The sequence below is a fragment of the Mustela erminea genome, chromosome 1, assembly GCF_009829155.1.
Source record: "Mustela erminea isolate mMusErm1 chromosome 1, mMusErm1.Pri, whole genome shotgun sequence".
In the NCBI taxonomy this organism is placed as follows: domain Eukaryota; kingdom Metazoa; phylum Chordata; class Mammalia; order Carnivora; family Mustelidae; genus Mustela; species Mustela erminea.
This window is the reverse complement of record NC_045614.1, coordinates 213984561-214005071: the sequence shown is the minus strand read 5'-3', so window position 1 is coordinate 214005071 and position 20511 is coordinate 213984561. Positions and strand designations below refer to the sequence as shown.

Genomic DNA, 20511 nt, shown 5'->3' with positions numbered 1-20511 from the left:
CCTCTGATGTAGCCCACCTGTTGGCTGGCATCATCACTAACTTTGAAATGTGTTTGAGAACCCACATCCCACGACCATCACCCTCACCTCTAGTAAATCAGATCGTCAGGCATCACGGCGAAAGTTCCTGAGCCTCAAACCCTAATGGATTCCTCACAGAAGCAGCCAACAATTTCTTCTGTTACCTTTGCCAATTCCTTGGCCAAAACAAGACAACCGCATCTTTCTATTCTAATCCCCTCTTAAAAGCATTTTTTGACGTAAGGGAACACTTTTTCGGGGGGATTCCTTCAGGAAGAGCTTACAGCTGGGTTGCAGCTTGGTCATGATTTGCTGGGTGACCCCATGCGTAAAACCAGTTAAACGGAGATGGGAGTCTCAGCAGACTGGAAACTGCGGGGGCACCATGGGTCGGGGTTCACTATCCTCACTCTGCCTACCCTCCTCCGTCCCTGCTGGGGTGGGACAAAGGGACTCTTACAAGGAGGCGTTTATATAAACAAAATACTTTATTATTTGAGAAAGGAAAGGCGAGATTACAAAATCTTCATCCTTAGGTCTGTGCATTACCACACCAAAGGGTTACCATGGGCTTTAGTTTCTGTAACTATTAGGCTGAATCACATGAAACGGCCAACTTTGTAGATAAAAAAAAGTCAAATATTGGCAATTTCGCTTGGTTCAACCCCACATAAAACGAGCCGAAGACTAAGATTCCCTTTGGCAGCCAGATGGTCCCAGTCACATGTCTGGGGATGTTATAAACAGATGTCTCAGTGATAAACATGTCCTGCTTGAGAAAAACGTCCTGTACTTGGACACTGGACCTGGTCTCCTGTAGGTGCTGGGACTGAGTCCTCCCTTCCCAGCGCTGGGCTGCCCAGCCGGCCCCACCACCTGGTCCCGCAGCCTCATCGCGGGGACGGACTCTTCCCTGGGGACGTCAGCCACAGCTCCCAGCACTCCCTGCACGGCCCTGCACTGTGAGGGAAGCCCGTGTGGCCCTGAAACCACGTTGGCTTGATCTGTTCCAAGCACCCCGGATGCAGGCCCACCCCAGGGGTCCTTTGAAACAACCACGACAGTCTCCACGGTGAGCAAAATGTTTTTCACATCGAATCTTCCAACGGATTCTCTTGCCCGCCTCGCTTGACCTCTCTTCGCCTCTGGACATTCTGCCTCCACGGAAACAGGAACACAGAGCTTGGGCACTGAGCAGCAAGGAGCGGCCAAGTGTCCAGATAGCCCGGGCCTCGACAGCTTGAGGGAAAAGTCGTGTTTTGTTCACGACCAAGAGGCTTCCTGAAGATCCCCCCCTTTCTGTCCCCCACCTGCCCCGGGCTGGCTTCCGCTCTGGACGACATGTTTAACTCCCCATGGAGTGCAGATAAAAATAAAGCTTTCTTACAAATTACATTTTTTCCAGGGAGTTACTTGCAGTCAAAGTAGCTGCTACATAAACTCCTCCTGCTCTCTGAAAAGGAGCCACATATTTCCAAAAATAGCATTCTTATTTTAATCATACAGGATAATCTGGGGTGCGGAGGTGGGGCAAGCGAAGGAGACGGCTGGTCGGGGAGGTTAGTTGTTGGGGAAACACAGTTGAACTAAAAAATAAAATCGGTCTTGTGTATGAACGGATTTAAAGGCATGCACAGAAATGGAAAACAGATGCTATTTGTCAAGAAAAATACCGCTTTATAGCTTTTACATTACAATTAAAGAGAAGGCAGAGGCGGGATGGGCCTCCGGAGAATAACGTTAAGTGTTTTATAAAAATTCCCAAATGTACAAAGTCTTGCCAGATAATCATCCAGGCAAAACCAAACAGAAACAGGGACTGACCCTCTTCGATGTCTACCTGTAGGCATGTTAAATGTAAATAATACACACTTTACAACTCCTCCGTCCGCCTGTGCAGACCCTGGGCTTGCGAAGCGCGGTGCGTGCTCCTCGGAACCACAGAGACACCGGGTGTCTGCGATCTTTCCAATACACGTACGGAAGTATTTTAAATTACAATATACAGTTCTCGTTAAATAGGACTCTGAGAGGACTTTGACAACAATTATTAAGATTACAGTCATATATACAAACTAACTTCTGAAATGGCACGGCTGTCTCCCCACACCCTCCGCCTCGCTGAACCAAAGAGACCACTTCTGCCTTTGTGATTCTTGGCAGCCAAAGGCAAAAGTACATTAAAAAAAAAAAAAAAAAGCCAAAATGCGTGTGCCCGAGATACGCTTGCTCCTTGGAGACTATCCCACGGCCTGCACGTCCCTGTCACATGGCCTGCTCGGAGCCAGGACGGCTTCCCAGCACTTCTTTCTTGGCCACTCTGAGGTCACAGCATCATACATAGCGCGTTCCCATCAGTGGGCTTTACAAGTGAGAAACCATGCTGCTTCGGGTGAAAAGCCATGGTTTCCAGTGAAATAAGGCCACTGCTTCTTGGGGACTCTCCTGGACGTGTCCAATCCCGCCTGTCAGGGTCACTGGAGCGGTGGGTCGGATGGCCGCACTCGCAGCCCCCCGCGGGCCTCAGTCCTCCGTGTCCGGCTGGACGCCCAGGATGGCGTGCAGCTCCTCAGGGGCGAAGCCCAGCAGGTTCTGCAGGTCGCACACGAAGCGGTACACGTAGCGCTTCCCCGACGTCTTGTGGATGATGTTCTTGTCGTAGTAATAGCGCAGCCCCCGGCTCAGCTTCTCGTAGTTCATCTTGGGCTTGTTTTTCCTCTTTCCCCACCGGCGGGCCACCTGCAGCAGGCACAGGCGGGAAAAGAGTTCAAATCTGCAATTCAGGAAAATGAATGACCTGCCCCGGCGAGGAGTCTCATGTCTGCTGCCCCCAGAGAACCTGAGCACTACAGAAGGGGCCCAAGGGTGTGGTGTGTCCCAGCACCTGCAGCGGCACGGAGGTCCTCGCTGCCTCTCTGAGGGCCGAAGCAGGGCAGGTGGGAGAGTGAGGGTCCCCCGCCCACAGCACCGTCCCCTCCTGTCCCCGCTTGTGCAGCAAGGCTCCATGCCGGGGGCAAGCGTACCCAACCAGGCGAGAAGTAGTGTCTCTCCCCTCCGAGCCCAACAGTCAACAGCTGCTGGCTGGGGCTCTGAGCCATGTGACATTCTGCATTCTCTAAGGCTTCTGCTTCCCCAGGGGATCGGAGTGGGCCAGCGGCGACAGCCTGCACTCTAAGGCTGCCCGAGATCACGGGCTACTTTAACATTGTCCTGGAGGGGAGAGTATGGCATCTGCCCTTGGCCTTCCCCTCCGGGGTTTCCGAGTGCTTACACTGAGCATGGCAGAACGGCAGTGGCCAGAGGACCAGCCCGGGCTGCTGGGAGGCTCATTCCCCACCAGTGGGAAAAGGCACATTCCTGAGGCATTTTCAGATGGTCAGGAGACAACCTCACTTAGCACCTGGGCCTTTTTATCAGATGAGAGAGCAAGTCGCAGAAGCCTGCCCTGTGCCCACACACATACCCAGAGAATGCTAGAACTCATCTGCAGCGGGGAGCCCTTCCTTGGGCCCCAAGAGCTGAATCTGTGAGCCCAGAGTGATGAAATCAGGGTTCAAAGCCCAGAGACCGACTTCCCAAGCGCTGGCTGTACCTCGTCAGGGTCGGCGAGCTTGAACTCCCAGCCGTCCCCGGTCCAGCTGATGAATGGCTGACAGGATTTGTCCGAGAGCAATTCCAGGAGAAACTGCCACAGCTGAATAGGTCCGCTTCCTGGGGGAAAGGGGCGAGTTGTATGTTTTTATAGATTTGAAGTACGGCAAGGCTTTGGGCCTTTCCAATGGAACAGGCTGACCAAGGAACGGGAGCCCCTACTCTGGGCGGGGAGCCAACAGGAAGGCACATCTCCCAAGCGTGGTGACAGGACGGACCGCTTTAATGGCATCAGGCGAGACACACATTCTGGGGTCTCCCCTCCACCCTCCCCCTCCTGAAAAAGTGGGCACTTCACGCCCTTGGTTGCTGAGTCGGGTCTCTCTGGAAGAAAATTCAGGGCCAGCAACTCTTCACCTTAAAATTCCTCATTCTGGGGGTGCCTGGCTGGCTCAGTGGGTAGAGCAGGGGACTGGCTGCGAGTTGGAGCCCCAAGCTGGGTGTAGAGAGGATCTAAAAATGAAATCTTAAAAAAATAAAAAATTCCTCATCCTGTTTAATTGTTTCTTATGTAATAAGTTTCAGGGTTCCTTTCTAGAACCACCCAGTGGGACCGGGGTGGGGGTGGCTGAAACGGCATTTCACCACAGAAGGAGGCATGTCTCATGGAATCCCAGGCTGCAGCTTTCCTGCCAAACGACGGCGGGTAAATTGCCTAATCCACGACTTGGTTTACTCAACGCCACTCGGTCACCTGGGGTTGCCTCCACGGCCTCCCTAGATCTGGTGAGGTACACTTTGGTTTTCATATGCCTTTTCTGGATTGATATTTAGAACTGACGTCTTGTGAGGAACTATTTTAAAGATGAGGAACAGCTCAGAGGCGAGGTGCCCCACCCGAGATCACACACCCATGAACAGTCGTTCCTCAAGACCCAGTAGCCATCAGCCATGAGGCTGTAAAGCACCAAGGACGGGCGTTCTGGAACCAGGCACAACCAGGTTTCCCATGTGACCATGGAGACCTGTCTGCCTCTGAGCCAACTGTCCCACGGGTCCAACAGGGTCACGCCTACCCCCGCTGGGCTGCTCCAAGGACAAGCAACTATATGTGCCTAGTTAACCGCACAGAACCGACAGTCAACAAATGGTAACCAATATTCAAATGAAAAACAGCAAGGGGCGCCTGGATGGCTCAGTTGGTTGAGCATCTGAGTCTTGATTTTGGCTCAGGTCATGAGCTCAGGGTCATGAGGTCGAGCTGTGTCGTGACCAGTGCTCAGTGGGGAGTCTGCCCTGGATTCTCTCTCTCCCTGTCCCTGGCCCCCTCCCCACCTCGTGCTTGCATAGGCTTCCGCACTCCTCTTTCTCAATAAATAAATAAATAAAATAAATAAAAAAATAAATTTAAAACCTTAAAAAAAAGAAAAAGAAAAAGAAAAAGAAAGACAGTCACAGCATGGCTGTTTATTTTCTTACCAACCCCATTCCTGTGGGTGTTCGGGATGACAAAAAAGAAAAAAGTGACTGCTTCTGTACTGAATATTTTAAGTAGGCATTTTTTAATCCAGTGGCTCCATATGGTCAAAATAGGAAAAAAACACATTTAAAGACCCATGAAGCAATGAAAAAAAAAATCTTGGTGTTTTTGCTAAAGTACTGGAAATATTTGGTTCTAAAAACAGCTTTAATATTTGTCCTTTGCCTAAAATAGCTCTCGCCCAAATCTTAAAAATAAGATGGATTTTAGAAGCAAGCAAAGGTAAACAGTCCCCGTGATGTTTGAGGCTGGCTCTGCTGTCCCTCCCTGGGCCAGTTTACATTCTTTGGGATTCGTGGAGTGGGTGAGTCAGAGCTGAGGCCTCCACGGGCCCGGGCCCCCAGGCCTGCTCCTCTCCAGGCTGGCAGAGCACATCCCAGGGAGCGGGCGGCCTGTGGGATCCCATCCACGCCACTGTGCACGACGGTTCGTGCGAGCTCGGCCTTCTTAGGATTCAGGGGTACAGCCTGCCTGATTCAGGATGACAGCCACGCATCAAGTGTGGGCTGTAGCTACAATGTGCTCGGAGCAGAAACAGCCTGGAGGAACACGGCGTTGGGTCAGGGCCTTGGGGAGGGCCCAGGGAAGGCCGGTGTGACGCACTCACCCGTGAAGCCAGCCAGCACTGCCGCGGGTATAACCGGTTTGCCCTGCTCCACTGGGTCGCTCCTCTCCTGGATGTAGTCCTTGAAGGACATGGTCGGCTTATTGAGGCACAGGGACTGGCTGCAGTCATCCTCGAAGCTCTCAAAGGACGGCACTCGCTGCACGTCAAGCAGCGATGACTGGCTGTTCCAGGACTGCAGCAGGGAGTCAGAGCTCTCGAAGCTGTCCGTGCCGTTCTCGGGGGAGTCGTGGTCCCGGGGCTTCCCTGGCAAAGACAGCCGGGCACAAACGCTGACTCTCCAGGACAGCGAATCGACTGGTGCTGCCGAGCGATGAGGGGCAGGGGGGTGGGCGCATGGGTCCAACAGGCTGGTCTGGGGGCTGCAGCAACCCCACTGCGCCTACAGCCCGCTGGTGCAGAGTCCTGGACTTCTCGCCAGGCTCTTACTCCTTACGACAAATGCTCTATACAAGGAAATCCTCCACCCACAGGAGCATGGTTGGGGGGAGGGGAGCACGTCCTCATGGGATGGAGTATTATACAGCAATGAAAAAGAGCAACCGTGTGCCCCATCCAACAGCATGGCTGGGTCCCAGACACATGAGGAGCAAAAGACCAACGCGAAAGAAAACGTAATGCAAGGATTCCGTTTCTATAAGCTCAAGGACAGGAACAAAGGATCTATGAGGACAAAACTCAAGACAGTGGATTCCTTCTGGTGTGGGGAAGCTGTGGACTGCGGGAATGTCATGTTCCTGCACTTTCTCCCAAAATATCGCACCGCAGTGGGGGGGATCCCGCTGCAACAGCAGGGGCCCTGTCTCATTCACTCAGTCCCCGCAGCACTCAGCCCAGAGCCTAAAACACAGCAGGAGTCCATGCATGAGAGCAAATCCGTCCCCTGCGGGGACAGCGCGGGACAGCTGCTCAGGACGCAGAGGAGCGTCTGACTTCCTCCAACGGCTGAACACAGGCTATACTGTTTAAGGAGCTCCTGTTTCTGTTCTACTGTGGCTCCTGGCAGCAACCCACCCCACTGGCTGACGGAGCTCTCAGGAGCCTGACTTACCGGAACCGCCGGCGAGCAGGTTCAAGTTGCCGCTCGGGAAGTCCTGACTGATGGGGCAGTAGTTGACGCTGACGGTGCTGAGTCGAGACTTAGGGAGCATCTGAAACTCCTGCTCGGAACCGAGCATGCTGGATGCCGAGGAGGATGGACACACGTCCAGGAGGCCACCTTTGGGGTAGTTCTGGGTCTGCACACCATACGCTGCCTGCTCCATGCCGAAGCCTGGGATAGAACAATCGGATGGCAGAGCTATGAGGCAGGAGCGACGGGGTCATCAGAGACCCTCCGTGCCCTTGAACCAAATCAAATGCACCCAGTTCTGCACGCTCTAACCCTCTCCAAAACCGCACGGGCTTTGGCAGGCGCTTTCCCACCAGCTCCTCTTCTCAAGCCGTTCCCGCTCTCGGCCCATAAGCCCTTCGCCCAAACGCCTGCTGCCTCTGGACCATGATGCGACACCTCGACGTGAGCACTTCTACGGCCCTAGGTTATCAAATGCTTTCATGCGACTCTCGGAGTGGCGCAGGTCACTGGCTCTTTCCGCTTCCGAGGGCAATAAGGCTAAGAGAGACCAAGTGATTTCCCAGCCAGCATGTGACTTGTAAGGAACATCCCCTCGCTCTGCTGGCTAGGGTCCCTCTCCTGCCCTGTAACCTACACTCATCAGTGTCACTGACCAGAAGGAAAGACCCGAATTCCAGGACACTTCTTTAAACTCCAAAGATCAGAGCAAACTCAGACTTGCTTTCTACATGCCTCCTGTGCCTGGACCCCTACTTATTACGCTAGCTCGGCCCACAGCTGCTCAGCTCATTCCTTCCACGCCGGGCTCTCTGAACTGCCTCAGATCGCACTGGCCAATGTATAACACAGCCATGTAGGCAATGTCACATCTTCTAGAAGCCACAGAAGCAAACTAAAAGAAACAGGTGAAATTACTTTTATATTTTACCTGTCCCTCTATTACCAATGATCATTTTAACATGTAATCAGTATCTTAAAATTGATTAAGGAGGCATTTTACGTTCTTTGTTCCATTAAGCTTATATTCTTACCACACGTCTCCATGTGGACCAGCCACGTTTCAAGTGTTCAGTGGCTCAACGTGTGGTCACCCGATGGGACAGCACAGGCTGAGACTGGCCTTTGGAACTTCCACAGATTTATTTTTATTTTATTGATTTATTTTGGGGGGTTGGGAGTCCCAATTTAATAGAAAAAATTAACACCAAGGTCTTCAGGACAGAACTGATTGGACTGACCTAGTGAATTGCTATTAATCCAATGAGGGACTGAGTTGAGGTGTGAATTTTCTTCATACTGATCTTCTGTCTTTTCTTGGTTTTCTGGAAAACAGGATTGCAAATCGAGGTTAAAACTATGCAAGAAAGAATATTTATTTCTAAACTACTGCTATATGATTATATTAGGATAATTAAATGCATTTATGTTTCATATTTAAGCTGACGGGATTTGGTGTCACTTGGTCTTTTTCAAAAACTAGAGATGACAACACACTTTCTAATATCCGGAGTAAGTTTTCCAGAGTGAATGCTATCACTGGTTAAGTGAAATGTTCTGCTGCATAATTTTAAATATCTACACTGTGATTTTAATTCATCCGTGCCAACAACAGACAGTTAAATATTTATGAAGTGCCACGTGTCCCAGGGGCTGGGAATACAGTGGGTTAGTAAAGAGGACCCAGCTCCTGCCCGCTTGAGGTTAGGGTTTGTGGTTTCAAGCCCCACGTTTCTCCAGGGCGAGATGAGCTCGGCACAGAGAGGCCAGCAGTGCTATGGGACCCTGAAGGTGCCACGGTGCACTGGGACCTTGAAAAGGTTAGCATTCTTGGTGTGTGCTTACTTCCTACAAACACACTGAACCATGCATACCCACAAATCCACACCCTCAGACTTACAGCCCGAGTGACGGTAAAACAGGCCCAACCTGCCAGTGAACAGATTTACCAGAAACTTGTCCAATCAGACTTGTTCAAATTCAGGGAGAATTTGGGGGTCTCCAAACATAAGTGTCCTTGGCCCCTAGAAGCCACAGCCAAGAGAGGGTGGCTGAATCCCAAGGTCTTTTAAAGATTCTGAGTCTGTAAACAGTGTTGAAACTCTGTGTTTGAAACCAAGTGAGCGAGAACTATTGCTCTGAACTCGACCAAAGAACTAGTTTTCTCATATTTTTAACCTAACCCCTCACTATAGCTTTTCCTCTCCTTTTTAACTGGATATATTTTTAATACTGCTGTCAACACTCTCTTAAGGTCTAAACCAAAACTTTCTATAAGATGAAAGTTCTTTTGTTCAATGGCCAGTCTGTGTAATGTCAATATATAAATATGCATCAATTATGTCTGCCTGTGTTTAAATACATAAAATCAGAAGAAATTCTTGCTGCTGGATTCCATTTGGTCTTAGGAAAATTCATGGTCAAATTCACAGAGTTTGTCTGAATAAAGGCTCCCTTTCATTGAGGCTGACTTTCTTCTTTGGGTTCCATAAGGTGAGCCACAAAACACGGGACTTGCTGGCCTCCCAAGTCTGAGGCAACACGTACGCCCCTGACGCAAGCCATCGGATCACCGTCAATAAGGTAGTGATTAAGGTTATTGCCTGGTGGCTATCCTTGATGCCAGACACACACAGATTAAAAAACCTATAATCACTGACACACATTTGACTCACTCGGTGGCATTCTCAGGCGATCTTGCTCTACACAATCTGAAACCCCGACCGTACGACTGCGGAGCACAGAATCCCCCATTTCCCTTCCCTGCCATGGCTCTCCCCAACAGCGAGGTGCCCAGTTCCTCGGTGGGTACCTTTGATCATCTGCTCCAGATGCTCCCAGAGAATGTCGCCCACGAAATCAGGAGCCAGCTCCAGAAAGCGCTCCTTGCCCAGGTTGCACAACACCTGGCCATTCATGCCGAACCTCTGGAAATTGACGTTGACCAGGCTGAACTCATTGGTGGCCCAGAGAAGCCACTGGCACACTTGCTGCTCGGTCCACAGCCAGGGGTCTGCCGGGGAGGGAAGCAAAGACGGAACACAGGGAGAAAATGGAGTTACTCCGGGATCTACTCACAAAGTCCAGAAGCGTTCCAGAGACTGGCTAAAGAAGCAAGACACCCCGGGGAATTCTAAGACCCTGACAACAGTGCTGGATTAAGTGTTCAGTCAACAGGGTCCAACTAAAAACCAGCGCAGGTGAACCACATCCTTGCCACCCTGTAAGATGCTCTAAGCAAAGATGGAAGAAAAAGTCGTCTCAGGCAACTGCAGTCAGATTTGTTGTTCTCCTACAACACGGACTCAGGGAAGTGCCTGGAGAGCACTTACTCTTTGGGATGCCCAGGCGGCGCTGCTCCTTCTTGAAGCCACTGAAGGTAGCTTTTAAGGCTTGACTCATGACAGCCTTGCTGCATGGAGTTAACAGAGGCAATTCACAGTTGGAAGAGTCTAGAAAGAAAACCCAGGGGGACATGAGGACTTTAAGCAGGCAAGACTGGAGAGAGAATTTAGGGGAGAAATCTTAGTTTTCAGGAAGGAACAATTCCAACTGCAAACCTTGATGGCATTCTTTTTTATGTTTTTTTAAAGATTTTATTTATTTATTTGACAGAGAGAGAGGTCACAAGTAGGCAGAGAGGCAGGCAGAGAGCGGGGAAAGCAGGTTCCCTGCTGAGCAGAGAGCATGATGCGTGGCTCGATCCCAGGACCCTGAGATCATGGCCTGAGCTGAAGGCAGAAGCCTAACCCACTGAGCCACCCAGACATCCTGTTGATGGCACTCTTCAAAAGAGTATAAATATTGGGGGGACGCCTGGGTGGCTCAGTTGGTTAAGCCTCTGCCTTCGGCTCAGGTCATAATCCCAGCATCCTGGGATCGAGTCCCACATCGGGCTCCTTGCTCAGCGGGGAGTCTGCTTCTCCTCTGCCTCTGCTGCCACTCTGCCTGCCTGTGCTTTCTCTCTCTCTCTCTCTGGTAAATAAATAAAATCTTAAAAAAAAAAAAAGAGTATAAATATTAACAAAAATTGGGGGATGGGGCAGCAGAAGTTGAGAAAGTATTATACATCTCATGGCAGGCTTATGCAAGCCTCTGTTTTTTAATTAATTTTCTAGGTTATATTTTCTAGCACCTACTTCACAGGACAAAGTAATGTCTGGAATGTTTCCAACTAATAACCCTATCACAGTAATTGCATAGGCATTATCTGACTGCTATCCCTTTAGAAAATAATAAACAACAACATTAAGAACTATAGAAGTAAATGCAAACCAGCAAGTATAATTTTGCTGCCCCAAGACTCCGGGGCAGGGGATGATCAAACCTAACGGTGAGACCCTAGAATGAGAAGCTGGAGGGCACTTTCATGGTCTGCTTTGCAGGTGCCCCTGGGACAAGGGGCCTGGGTCTGCAAAAGGGATGAGAACATCCCATCCCTGGAAATCTCAGGGCCCTCCTGCAGTCTGGAGTGTGTCTGGTGGTGCATGACGTCAGGACCCTCATGCTCATGAAGAAGGAAAACCGTCTTTTCCCAGGTCCACAGTCACTATCTGACTTTTCAAACCCGAGATTGAAGAAACCAACCTTTGTCGCTTACCAGTGGTCATGTTTTTAGTAACTCAACTATGGGAAATCATGCATGATTGGTCAAGTCTGAGTAACAAATTACCATGAGAAATGGAATCCAAGCCTGTGGGCACCTCTTGGAGAGTTTGCTCTTCACTGAGCGAGGGGAAAACGGCAAACAGGGACCCATCGAAGGTGTCAAAAGCTGGTTGGCGCTGCAAAACAGATGGAAAAGGAGACTGAAATTAATATTTAAACTCACTGAATTACCTGTTTGAAACGTGGTCCATGGTCATCTTCCCGATACACCCTGATGAAACTGGCAATTATAAAGCCATAAAAGGAAATGACCATTCAATGATCCAACCAGACTTCTTGTCAAAGTGATGGAAAGGATTCTGTTTAACTCTGGATCATTGCATCGACCTCACGGAGTCAAGATGACTGGGAATTTCCTTTTAATGGCCTAACTAATTTCAGTGAGTAAACTAAGTAAACAAATCTAAAAATGATGGGATTTTAGAAGAACAGTGTTAGGTGGGACTTAGAGACCTGCTGGTCCAAACACCTGGCCCCTCTGTCCCATCAAGGGGAAACTGAGTCACACGCTCCACAGGACAGTTTTAGTTAGCTCAGTTACTGCAGTTAAAGCGAAGGCAGATGACTGAATGAAACTTGGAAAACAAACATGAAGCTAAACTATTTGTGGAAGCATTTATTTTTATGTTCAACTGTGAAACGCTTTAATTGAAACTAGATTTCCCCCTCATCAATTCCAATGGTTCAGAAGATAGTAATACGTATGAAAACATTCCTCACAAAGGATTAATTTTATAAATGTAGAGATTTTGAAAAGACCCTTGCCCCACATCATCCACTGAGGGGAAAAATTTCCAAAGGGAAAGAGGTTTCAAGTTAAACTCTCTATAGCTTAGGGGGAGGAAGAGGACAGAGACACAGAAAAAGATACTGTGTTGATCTCTGATAATTCGTCTAACATTTATGAAAGAGAGAGCCTTTAGTGTAAGACCGGTTGATAAGTAACAGAGAAGAGTCTTGATTCATCACTGCCTGACTTGCTGAGGAACAACGTAAAAGATGGTTGTATTTTTCCAACATAAACTGGAAAGCCCATGTTATGTGTAACACAATGACCCATCTGTTGAGTCATCAATTTAAAAAATGTGCAACACATTTACAAATAAAATTGGTTTGGGTGCTTTCTTCTTAGAAATGCAGAACAATGCATGACGCATTACGTAAGAAGGCAGGCAGAAGTTGGGACTCTGCTGAAAACACTCAAGGCAATGATGTCCCAATGATGTTGGAGGCCAGCCCCCCAAAGTCCAGGACAACAATGTCCAACTGCCAAAACCCTAGGGGGGGAACCAATCACGTTTGAAATCCGTACGTAGACATATGAACTACTTTAGGGTTAATTTTGGTGAAATAGCCCATCAGTTTTTAAAATTCCCACTAGCCTTTCCCCGGGTGACCAAGAAATGCCTCTCCTTTCCTTCCTGTAAGTTCTTTTTTTAAAAATCAGGAAGCCAAAAGACAATACAAATTCGCACTGTGTATTTCAACACCTCAATTTCAGCAATAACTGTTTCTTCTCCAAACCCAGAAATCACATGGGCATCATTGAAGCCTTTTTAACTTATAGAAGAATATTTCTTCCCAGGGGTATGGTTACAAACTTCACAGTGCAATTTCTCGTATGGTTTCTGCCACACTGAAAACAGCTGACCAAATCAAACCAGAGAACTGGCTGGGTTGAAGTTTCATGACCTTCAACCATACGTGACCTTCACCATACAGTCTCTGTACCCATTTTTGGTTCTTTGGGCTCTCCCAGACAAACAACCTGCTAAGGATTCACAGCAGAAAATCCAACACGACAGAGATACATAACTCCGCAGGCTTGGAGGAAGCGAGTCTAAAAATCGCAGCCCTGAAACGTGCTTACTACACCATGCTAAGAAAACAATCCAATCTCGCTGTCATGTTTGGAGAAGGCAAAGGGGAAATGATCAGTTTGTGCTACTCGAGAACGTTCCCCAAAGGAACTGAGATAGCAGCTACATGAAATTTGGTTATTATGCACTGGAAAAAGCTCCTTCATTGTTCATCTGTGTTTTGGTTTACGCCAACAGGCAACGCTGCTCTCTACAGCCGGGAGGACAGGGACCTGCAGCCCCACGGGCACCGGCTCTTCTGAAGGAAAGAAGCCCCCCAGCGGGGCTGGTCATCCACTGCTCAGCTCTTTCCTTTCCAGTTCTTCTACAGCCAGCCCATTGCTCCGGGGAAACTCACTGGGGAACTGAATAGCAGTGGAGACAGCTTCTCCGAGAGCTCTGTCCTACTGAGAATCATAGGATTTTTCACCTGCCAGGAATCTCAGAAATAAACCACAAAAGCCTCCCCATCTGCAAATTAAATGGTTTCATATCTTGGAAGACAAGTAGAACAAGCATCAGGAGACCCATTTTATAGACTAGAAAACTGAGGCCCAGAGAGCTTAAGCAAACAATCCAGAGTCACACAGCCCATAAATTAAAAGGCTAGGGCAAGAACCAGTCTTCTAGAACCCAGCATGTGTCTTTTTTTCTCCTAGAGATTCAGTTCTCCAGTGTTTTCTAAGAGGTTTTAAATGAAGACTTGCTCACTTACCTTGAGTGTCCCTCTGTAACTGTTAGACACAGGGGCTACCTGGTCCATGTTCTTGATTCCAAAGTCATTCATCTTGAAGGAAAGAAAAACGAAAAGACATAAAGAAAGAGTTATGGGGGCAACAAATCACGCACATTTCTAATGAGTTTTTACTGGCTTCATCAACCCTAATTCTGGGGGAGTCTGTGAAGGTCTACAGCAAGACAGGTCATTCAAACCTGAATGCCAGTTCTTACGTAAAAAGCCCTTTTCACAAAGGGTAGGCTATTTGAGTAATTAAATAATAACGCTGATTCTCTCCAGAATTCCACTTAGAGATAAAGCACACAGATAAAGTCACTTTCTGGTTGGCAGGTCAGGGCCTCCCAAGGGAACCTGGCTGGGGGAGCTAGGCCAGGAGGACCTCGTCTTCCCATGATGGGAGCGGGGTGTGCTGCTTTTCACTGCCATGTCCATGGTCGGCTCAGGGTGCAGGACACCCTCGGGGAGAGAGGGGTGCCAGGCAGGCACAGGCCACTCCCATCTGCTGGGGGCAGGGGGAGGTGAAGGCAGTCAGCTCAACCCAGGAAGCCCTGGAGGACCCAGATCCAGGTCAGCATGCTGGAAAGAGCTTCCTAGGGCCCAGCCCCTCCCTGCTAAGGAAGAACTCCCTGAAGGACAGAGCAGGTTCCCAGAGCCACTGCTCCAGACCAAACTCCCTGTGTTGTCCCAGACCCTCCCGTGGGGACTACACCAACTCCAAATAGGTCTGCTCTGTGTGTTGCTCGGCTGCTCATTCCTCCAAGGGCAAGTAATGCTGGTCATGAACGGAGCAGCCTGTACTTGCTTCTGCAAGACAGACCTGCGCTGACCCACGCGGCAGTAACCAGCCACTTGCAGCCACCAAGCACTTGGCACAGGGCTAGGATGGGTCGAGATGAGCTCCGCGTGTAAAATACACAAGATTTCAAAGCCTTGGTAGAAAAAAGTAAAGTATCTCAGTCAGGACTTTGTATTTACTACACGTTTATGTAATATTCCAAATGTATCCGGTTAGTTGAGATATACTGAAATTAACTCCACTTACATTCCCAACATTGAATGTGGCTGTTAGGAAACTTCTAGTTTTATGTGGCTCGCAACTGGGCACCGCTGGAGACCAAAAACTGAACCTGGAGCCCTAACACAGGACGGGCCGGTTGAGTTCTACATTAATAAGTAAGAAAGGTACCAAGATAATGCCACCAGAGTGGTATATAAAAATACAGAGCGACTGAAACTAAAACTCCTTTTTGAAGAAGCTGGGCTAGCATGAATGGCAGTCACCTTTACCCCATGGGGCGCGCCTCACCGCCCCCCATCCTGGCTTTCCAGCTTTGGAACCAAAGGTCTACAGGCAGCTTTACAGGGTCCCCCTAATTGTCTTCCCCCATAATCTCCCCTGGGCACTGCCACCTGTTACAACCAGGAACTCTGAGTAATTAAAATATTGTGCAATTGATAGGGCTTATGGAGGTGGCAAGTAGGACATTTCCCTGTGACTACTTCCAGTTTGTACTTTGTCTTCTCTTTATGATCAACATTATGGCTCAACCAGACCTCCCAAGTACTACACACACACACACACACACACACACACACACACTCACACACGGCTAGAAAGGCATCATGGGAGGGGAGTCTAGGCCGCAGAGCAGGCAAGAGGCACTGGTGAAACCCTCAGAGTACGAGCAATTATCATGGTGACCTGTGAAGGCTGGACTAAATTAATAAATAATAAATCAGTAAACAATAAATTAATTGTCCTATGGGGCAAGAGGGGAGCAGAGGAAGGAATCTGTTCTGGATCCAAAGTGGCCACGTTGGTTCGGAATCTCTACTTAGTGGGTCATGCCATCCACGTGAACTCAGGAGTCGATATGCACTAACAATGGCCCCTGGACAGGATCCTACTGACAATAGCTAAGCCCATGCTGGGCGACTACACATTCCCCCTTCACTGAGTCTCCCTGGCATTTCTCAGAGATGGATGTTGTCAACATTTTACAGTGATGTTGCATCTTACTAGGCAAGGGAGACCCAGAGACCTCTGGTGACTTGCCCAGGATCACACAGCTACTACACGGCTGACTAAGGGGGCACAGGGCAGATCAGTCCCAGCCGACGGAGCTGCTCCGTGAGAAGGTAACTGGGATGATGAGGCATGGGCCTTCTCCCAGAACATCACTAAGGAGTGGAGAGCACATACAAATATTATTAGACCCTGTCCCAGCTCACCACTATTTCCCATGGGACATGGTCCTTAAGTCTGAGCTTCAGGAACTAAATCTTATTACCTGTTGATTAAATAAATAAACCTCACACAGAAGACCCACATGAAAAGACACCTTAACTGTTACCAGTGATCCCTCCTGAGCCCACTAGGCCAGCTCTTTTTCTAAGTCTGGTTTGCAGACAACTTGCCGACTTTAGCATACATGTTCTCAGCCTCGCAGAGGTGGACAGAGAATTGGTATGGAAAGCCATGGGTAAAGTCCGCCTGATTCCTGGGTACAAATACCAGGAGAAAAAGCAGTCTACCACTCCCACCTAAAGAGCTCTAATTACTAGCTACAGACTACAATTCTTTTGTTGTCCAGCTTTTAATCTGTTTTGTAAAAACCATGTGGAATCAGTGTCCCTCCAACTGGTTTCAGGCAGACACATAACGAGGGAAATTGAAGTTCACTTATTTCACTCCACAAAGCTTGTTAAGAGGGCAAGTTCCTCTGCCCAAATCAATTTCAAATTTAGGGCAAGGTGGCGTTGCCCTATTGACTGCTGCTTTGGGACAAAACAAAAGAAAACCGGGCAGAAATGTGTGAGCTGAGAAGAGAGAAATTTTAAAACAAAGAGCCTAACAAAAGTACCCTTTCTGGAAGGACTGATCCTTTACCAGAGAGGTCAGGGCACAGGTTAGTATCTGGGTAAATCAGAAAAACAAAACCAAGAACAAACCCATTTGCCACTTTGCAAGGTTGGTTTGCTCTTTCTTTCAAAAGTTACCGGTTTGGAGAGAGGAATGACTAACGCCAGAAATGAGTGAATATTTCCCTGCAGGGCCCACAGTGCTAACCCTTACTGTACTGTGATATTACTCAGAATTTTAATAAACCTTAACTTGGAGATTTATCTCCCTGATTGGTGGAGCTGTGGACAGGCAGATAGCGCACGGGCGCTTCCATTGTCCGGGACGAACAGAACCTCTTACTGGTGAATTAAAATAAATTACCTCTATCTCCAAAGGGCTCCCTTCTTTACTTTCTAAATAAGTAGCTCGTCACTACCAGTTTAAGCTACCCTGAAACTGAATACAGGCCAGTATTTTAAGTCTCCTGTGCTTAAGAGAGAGAGAGAAATAAAATCCAAAGCAAAACCAAAAACCCCACATTTGTAAGTATGAATTCGAAATCCTTTAAGAACGCGAAAATAAAGGCAGCCGCGCGCACCCACACCGCGTTTCCCACGGGCTCCCACGCTCGCCCCGCGCCGCAGAGGGCCCCGATCCAGAAGTCCCGGGGCGCCCGCGGGGGTCTCCCCTCCTGGAGCCTCCCTCTTCCGCCGCCCCTGGCCGGGCCCCGGAGTGGCCGAGCAGGTGAGCCGGGACGCGGCACGTCTGCGGGGAGCTGCAGCCTCCAGGTGTTGTGGGCGCCGGGCACCCGCGATCCCACCGGGCCCGGAGCGCTCGGGTAAGCCGCCGGCGTGGCCGGGCGCGCCGACGCCGCGGCGCAGTCAGCCCGCGGGGCGCCCTCTGGAAGAAGCCCCCCACCACACCGCATTTCCTTTTAAAAACAAAAGCAAGGGAAACCGGCGGGCGCGCCCCGCCCGGCTAGCCGCGGCCGCGGCCCAAGTTCGCAGCCCGCTCGGCGCGTCACCGCCGGGCCCACCGGCGTCCGGCCCGCGCCCCCTCCCCGAGCTGCCCCCGAGCCGCCCCGGCACCCGGAGCGAGCCCGAAGCCGGGGAAGAGTCGCCGCCCCGCCGCGACCCCGGCTGCGCTTCGCGATCTGGACTTCTGGGTTATCCGCGTCCCCCGCCCGGGGTCTGGGTCCCCGGGAGAGGACCCCCGGCCCGCCCGGCCGCCCGCCCCGGGCCCCGCTCTTACCGCGCCGCTTCGGGCAGGGCCGGCGGCGGCTCCGGGCCCGGCTCCGCGGTGCGCGGCGGACGCAGACGAGGACGAGGGCGGCGGGCCGGGGGTCCGGGCCGCGGGTGCGGGCACCTGGGCGGGGGGCCGGGAGCCGGGACTGGCCGGGCGCAGGCAGGCGGCTCCGGGAGCTCGAGGAGGGGCCGCGCCGCGCTCTGCGCTGCCACCGGAGGAAGTAACCGGCCAGTGCCCTGCGCGGCGCGCTCTTCAGAGCAGCGGGAGGAGGGAGGAGGGAGGAGGGAGAAAAGACGACAGAGGGGAGGGGAGGAGGGGAAAGGGGGAGGGGAAAGAGAGGAGGGGAGAAGATGGGAGGGGAGAGAGAGGAGGGGTGGAGGAGGGGAGGAGGGAGGAGGAGAAGTGGGGGCGGAGGAGGGGCGGCGAGAGGTGAGAGGAGTGGAGGGGAGGGAGAAGCCGAGACGCGGTGGAGGAGGGAGGAAGCGGGAGGGAGCGAGCAGAGGAGAGGGAGGAGAGCGGAGGAGAAGGAGGGGCGGAGAGGGAGGCCGAGAGGAGGGGTGAGGCGTAGAGGGAGGGGAGCGGGGGCGGAGCCGGCTCCTTCCGGCCGGGACGCGGCTCGGCGCCCGCTGTCACCTGGCTCGGTCCCTCGCCTGCTGTTCTGGGACCGCGGCGCGCGGGGGGCTGCAGGCCCGGCGCCCCGAGCGGGTGGGAGCCCGGGGAGGTCAGGCGGGGAGTCTCTCCTGGGAGGACTCGGTTTCCCCCACCCTTGTCCTGAGGGGTGGCGGCACCGAGTGGCCGCGGGGCTTGGGTAATGAGGGGCTCACAGCGGCCCCATCTCTGAATCTCCTTTTGGCCTTACGATTTCTCATCGTTCTATCACGAAATGCGCGGAGACGATAAAGGTCCGAGCTCGGCCCTTGGCTGGGGCGCTGAGCCTGCCCCGCTCCGGGAAGCCCCAAGCCTCCGGCATCGTGTGCGGGGCGCCCCCTAGAGTTGGGCGGTGCCTGCATGGTCACCAGCGTTGGCGAGGCTGCTCCGGGCGAACGAATGCGTATCGTTCTCCAAACCGTGACTGTTCCCACTTAAAAAGTGTAAGGGAAACTGAACCTTAGGGTAAATAACTTGCCGGGTCATAAAACGTATGAATGGGAAATTCGCGGCTAAAACTCAAGTTTGAGTCCCAGTCACGGTCAGAACCATCACCCCTACTGCTGGTTTCCATTGCTACAATTGAGTCCATGCGTAGAAATAAGTGCATTTCCTACTCAGCTTCTCAATATTTGGGAGAAAAATTTAGATTCCTAAAGGTGGTAAAAAATAAAACAATCCGGTTTGGGGAAGGCCAAGGGACTGAAAGTTGGCGCATCTATCTCAGGGACTGCAGTGCTGGGAAGGGAGAAGAGCCATCTCCCTTCTCCGTTACCAAGGCTGCCGGTTTCCATGGCAACCCTAAATCCGGAGTTACCCGGATAATTGAGATACTAGTGCACTGCAATGTTTCCAAGCACCTGAGGGTCTTCAGGTGTTACTAGGCATGAGTCAGAGGCAGGGTCTACACAGCTCAGATAGCCCAGGTGCAGTGGAGTATTGCTGTTTCTAGGAGACTGATCTGATTCTGATGGCTTCTCAGTTTATATTCAGTCCTGGATCAGAAATCATAGATAGGTCAAGAAGGAGTTTCATAAATGGAATGCAGATCCATAGTAAGTTACCATGGAGACGTGAAGAGTATGCTACTTTTTTTTTCACTGTAGCAGAAAATACTGACTCATCTGGGCCGCTGCTATAGCTAATAGAGGGACTTTTTCCCTAGGCAACTCATTCAGCCCTTGATAGTGTCTGAGAAGCTTGATGCCTACAGCCATCCTATTAAGCTCAGCGACCCTAAGTGGGACTGCCTCTTCCTTTGCCATAGCACCAGCTGCCATGACCTTGGGTGTTCTGTCCAAGCTCAGAGGCTCCCTGAGTCGTTTGATGTCCACTGCTTTTGGGGGAAGCCATCTTCCCTCCTGGAGGGGCCGGTGTGGGCTGGGGGCTTGGAGGGGAGTTCTGCTCAGACTGGGCAGTGTTCCGACATATCTGACCAGAAAGACATCAAAAGAGGAGTGTGGGAGACAATCCATTCCTGAGTATGATTTTTCCTTCTGCTCTGACTTGTGAAGGCTGGGGCCAATTCTCTCCTCTACAGAAGAAAAGAGGATTATGGAACCTATGTCATCAGGCTGTAATGAACATTCTCCGTAGAGCCGAATGTGTAAAGAATTTATCAGAGCCGTGAGTACTTGGTCGAGAGAATCTCAAAATGA

The 20511-nt window shown here is 50.8% G+C and overlaps 1 protein-coding gene across 3 annotated transcripts; it reads right to left on the bottom strand.

Annotated features, from left to right (window-relative positions):
* Positions 1-490: 490 nt before the first annotated feature.
* On the bottom strand, positions 491-18437 carry ETS2 (ETS proto-oncogene 2, transcription factor). 3 transcript variants are annotated; one of them, XM_032355107.1, is made up of 10 exons: positions 18212-18437; positions 14092-14163; positions 11522-11633; positions 10182-10301; positions 9662-9862; positions 8091-8174; positions 6829-7050; positions 5760-6023; positions 3614-3732; positions 491-2760 (listed from the first exon to the last, which is right to left on the bottom strand). In XM_032355107.1, exons 2-10 carry the CDS (start codon positions 14161-14163, stop codon positions 2545-2547), a joined length of 1410 nt encoding a protein of 469 aa, XP_032210998.1. In that variant the 5' UTR covers positions 18212-18437; the 3' UTR covers positions 491-2544. The 3 variants fall into 3 exon arrangements, with proteins under 3 accessions (XP_032210998.1, XP_032210988.1, XP_032210978.1); XM_032355097.1 differs by lacking the exon at positions 3614-3732 and having other exon boundaries at positions 18212-18316; XM_032355087.1 differs by lacking the exon at positions 10182-10301 and having other exon boundaries at positions 18212-18316.
* Positions 18438-20511: the final 2074 nt, after the last annotated feature.

Coding starts and splice junctions, on each gene's coding strand:
- ETS2 (XM_032355107.1), bottom strand. CDS start 14,163: ATGAATGACTTTGGAATCAAGAACATGGACCAGGTAGCCCCTGTGTCT. Junction 10,302..11,521: donor CTTGGATTCCATTTCTCATG/GTAATTTGTTAC, acceptor TTTTCTTTCTAG/ACTCTTCCAACTGTGAATTG. Junction 7,051..8,090: donor GATTAATAGCAATTCACTAG/GTCAGTCCAATC, acceptor GTTCTATCCCAG/GCTTCGGCATGGAGCAGGCA.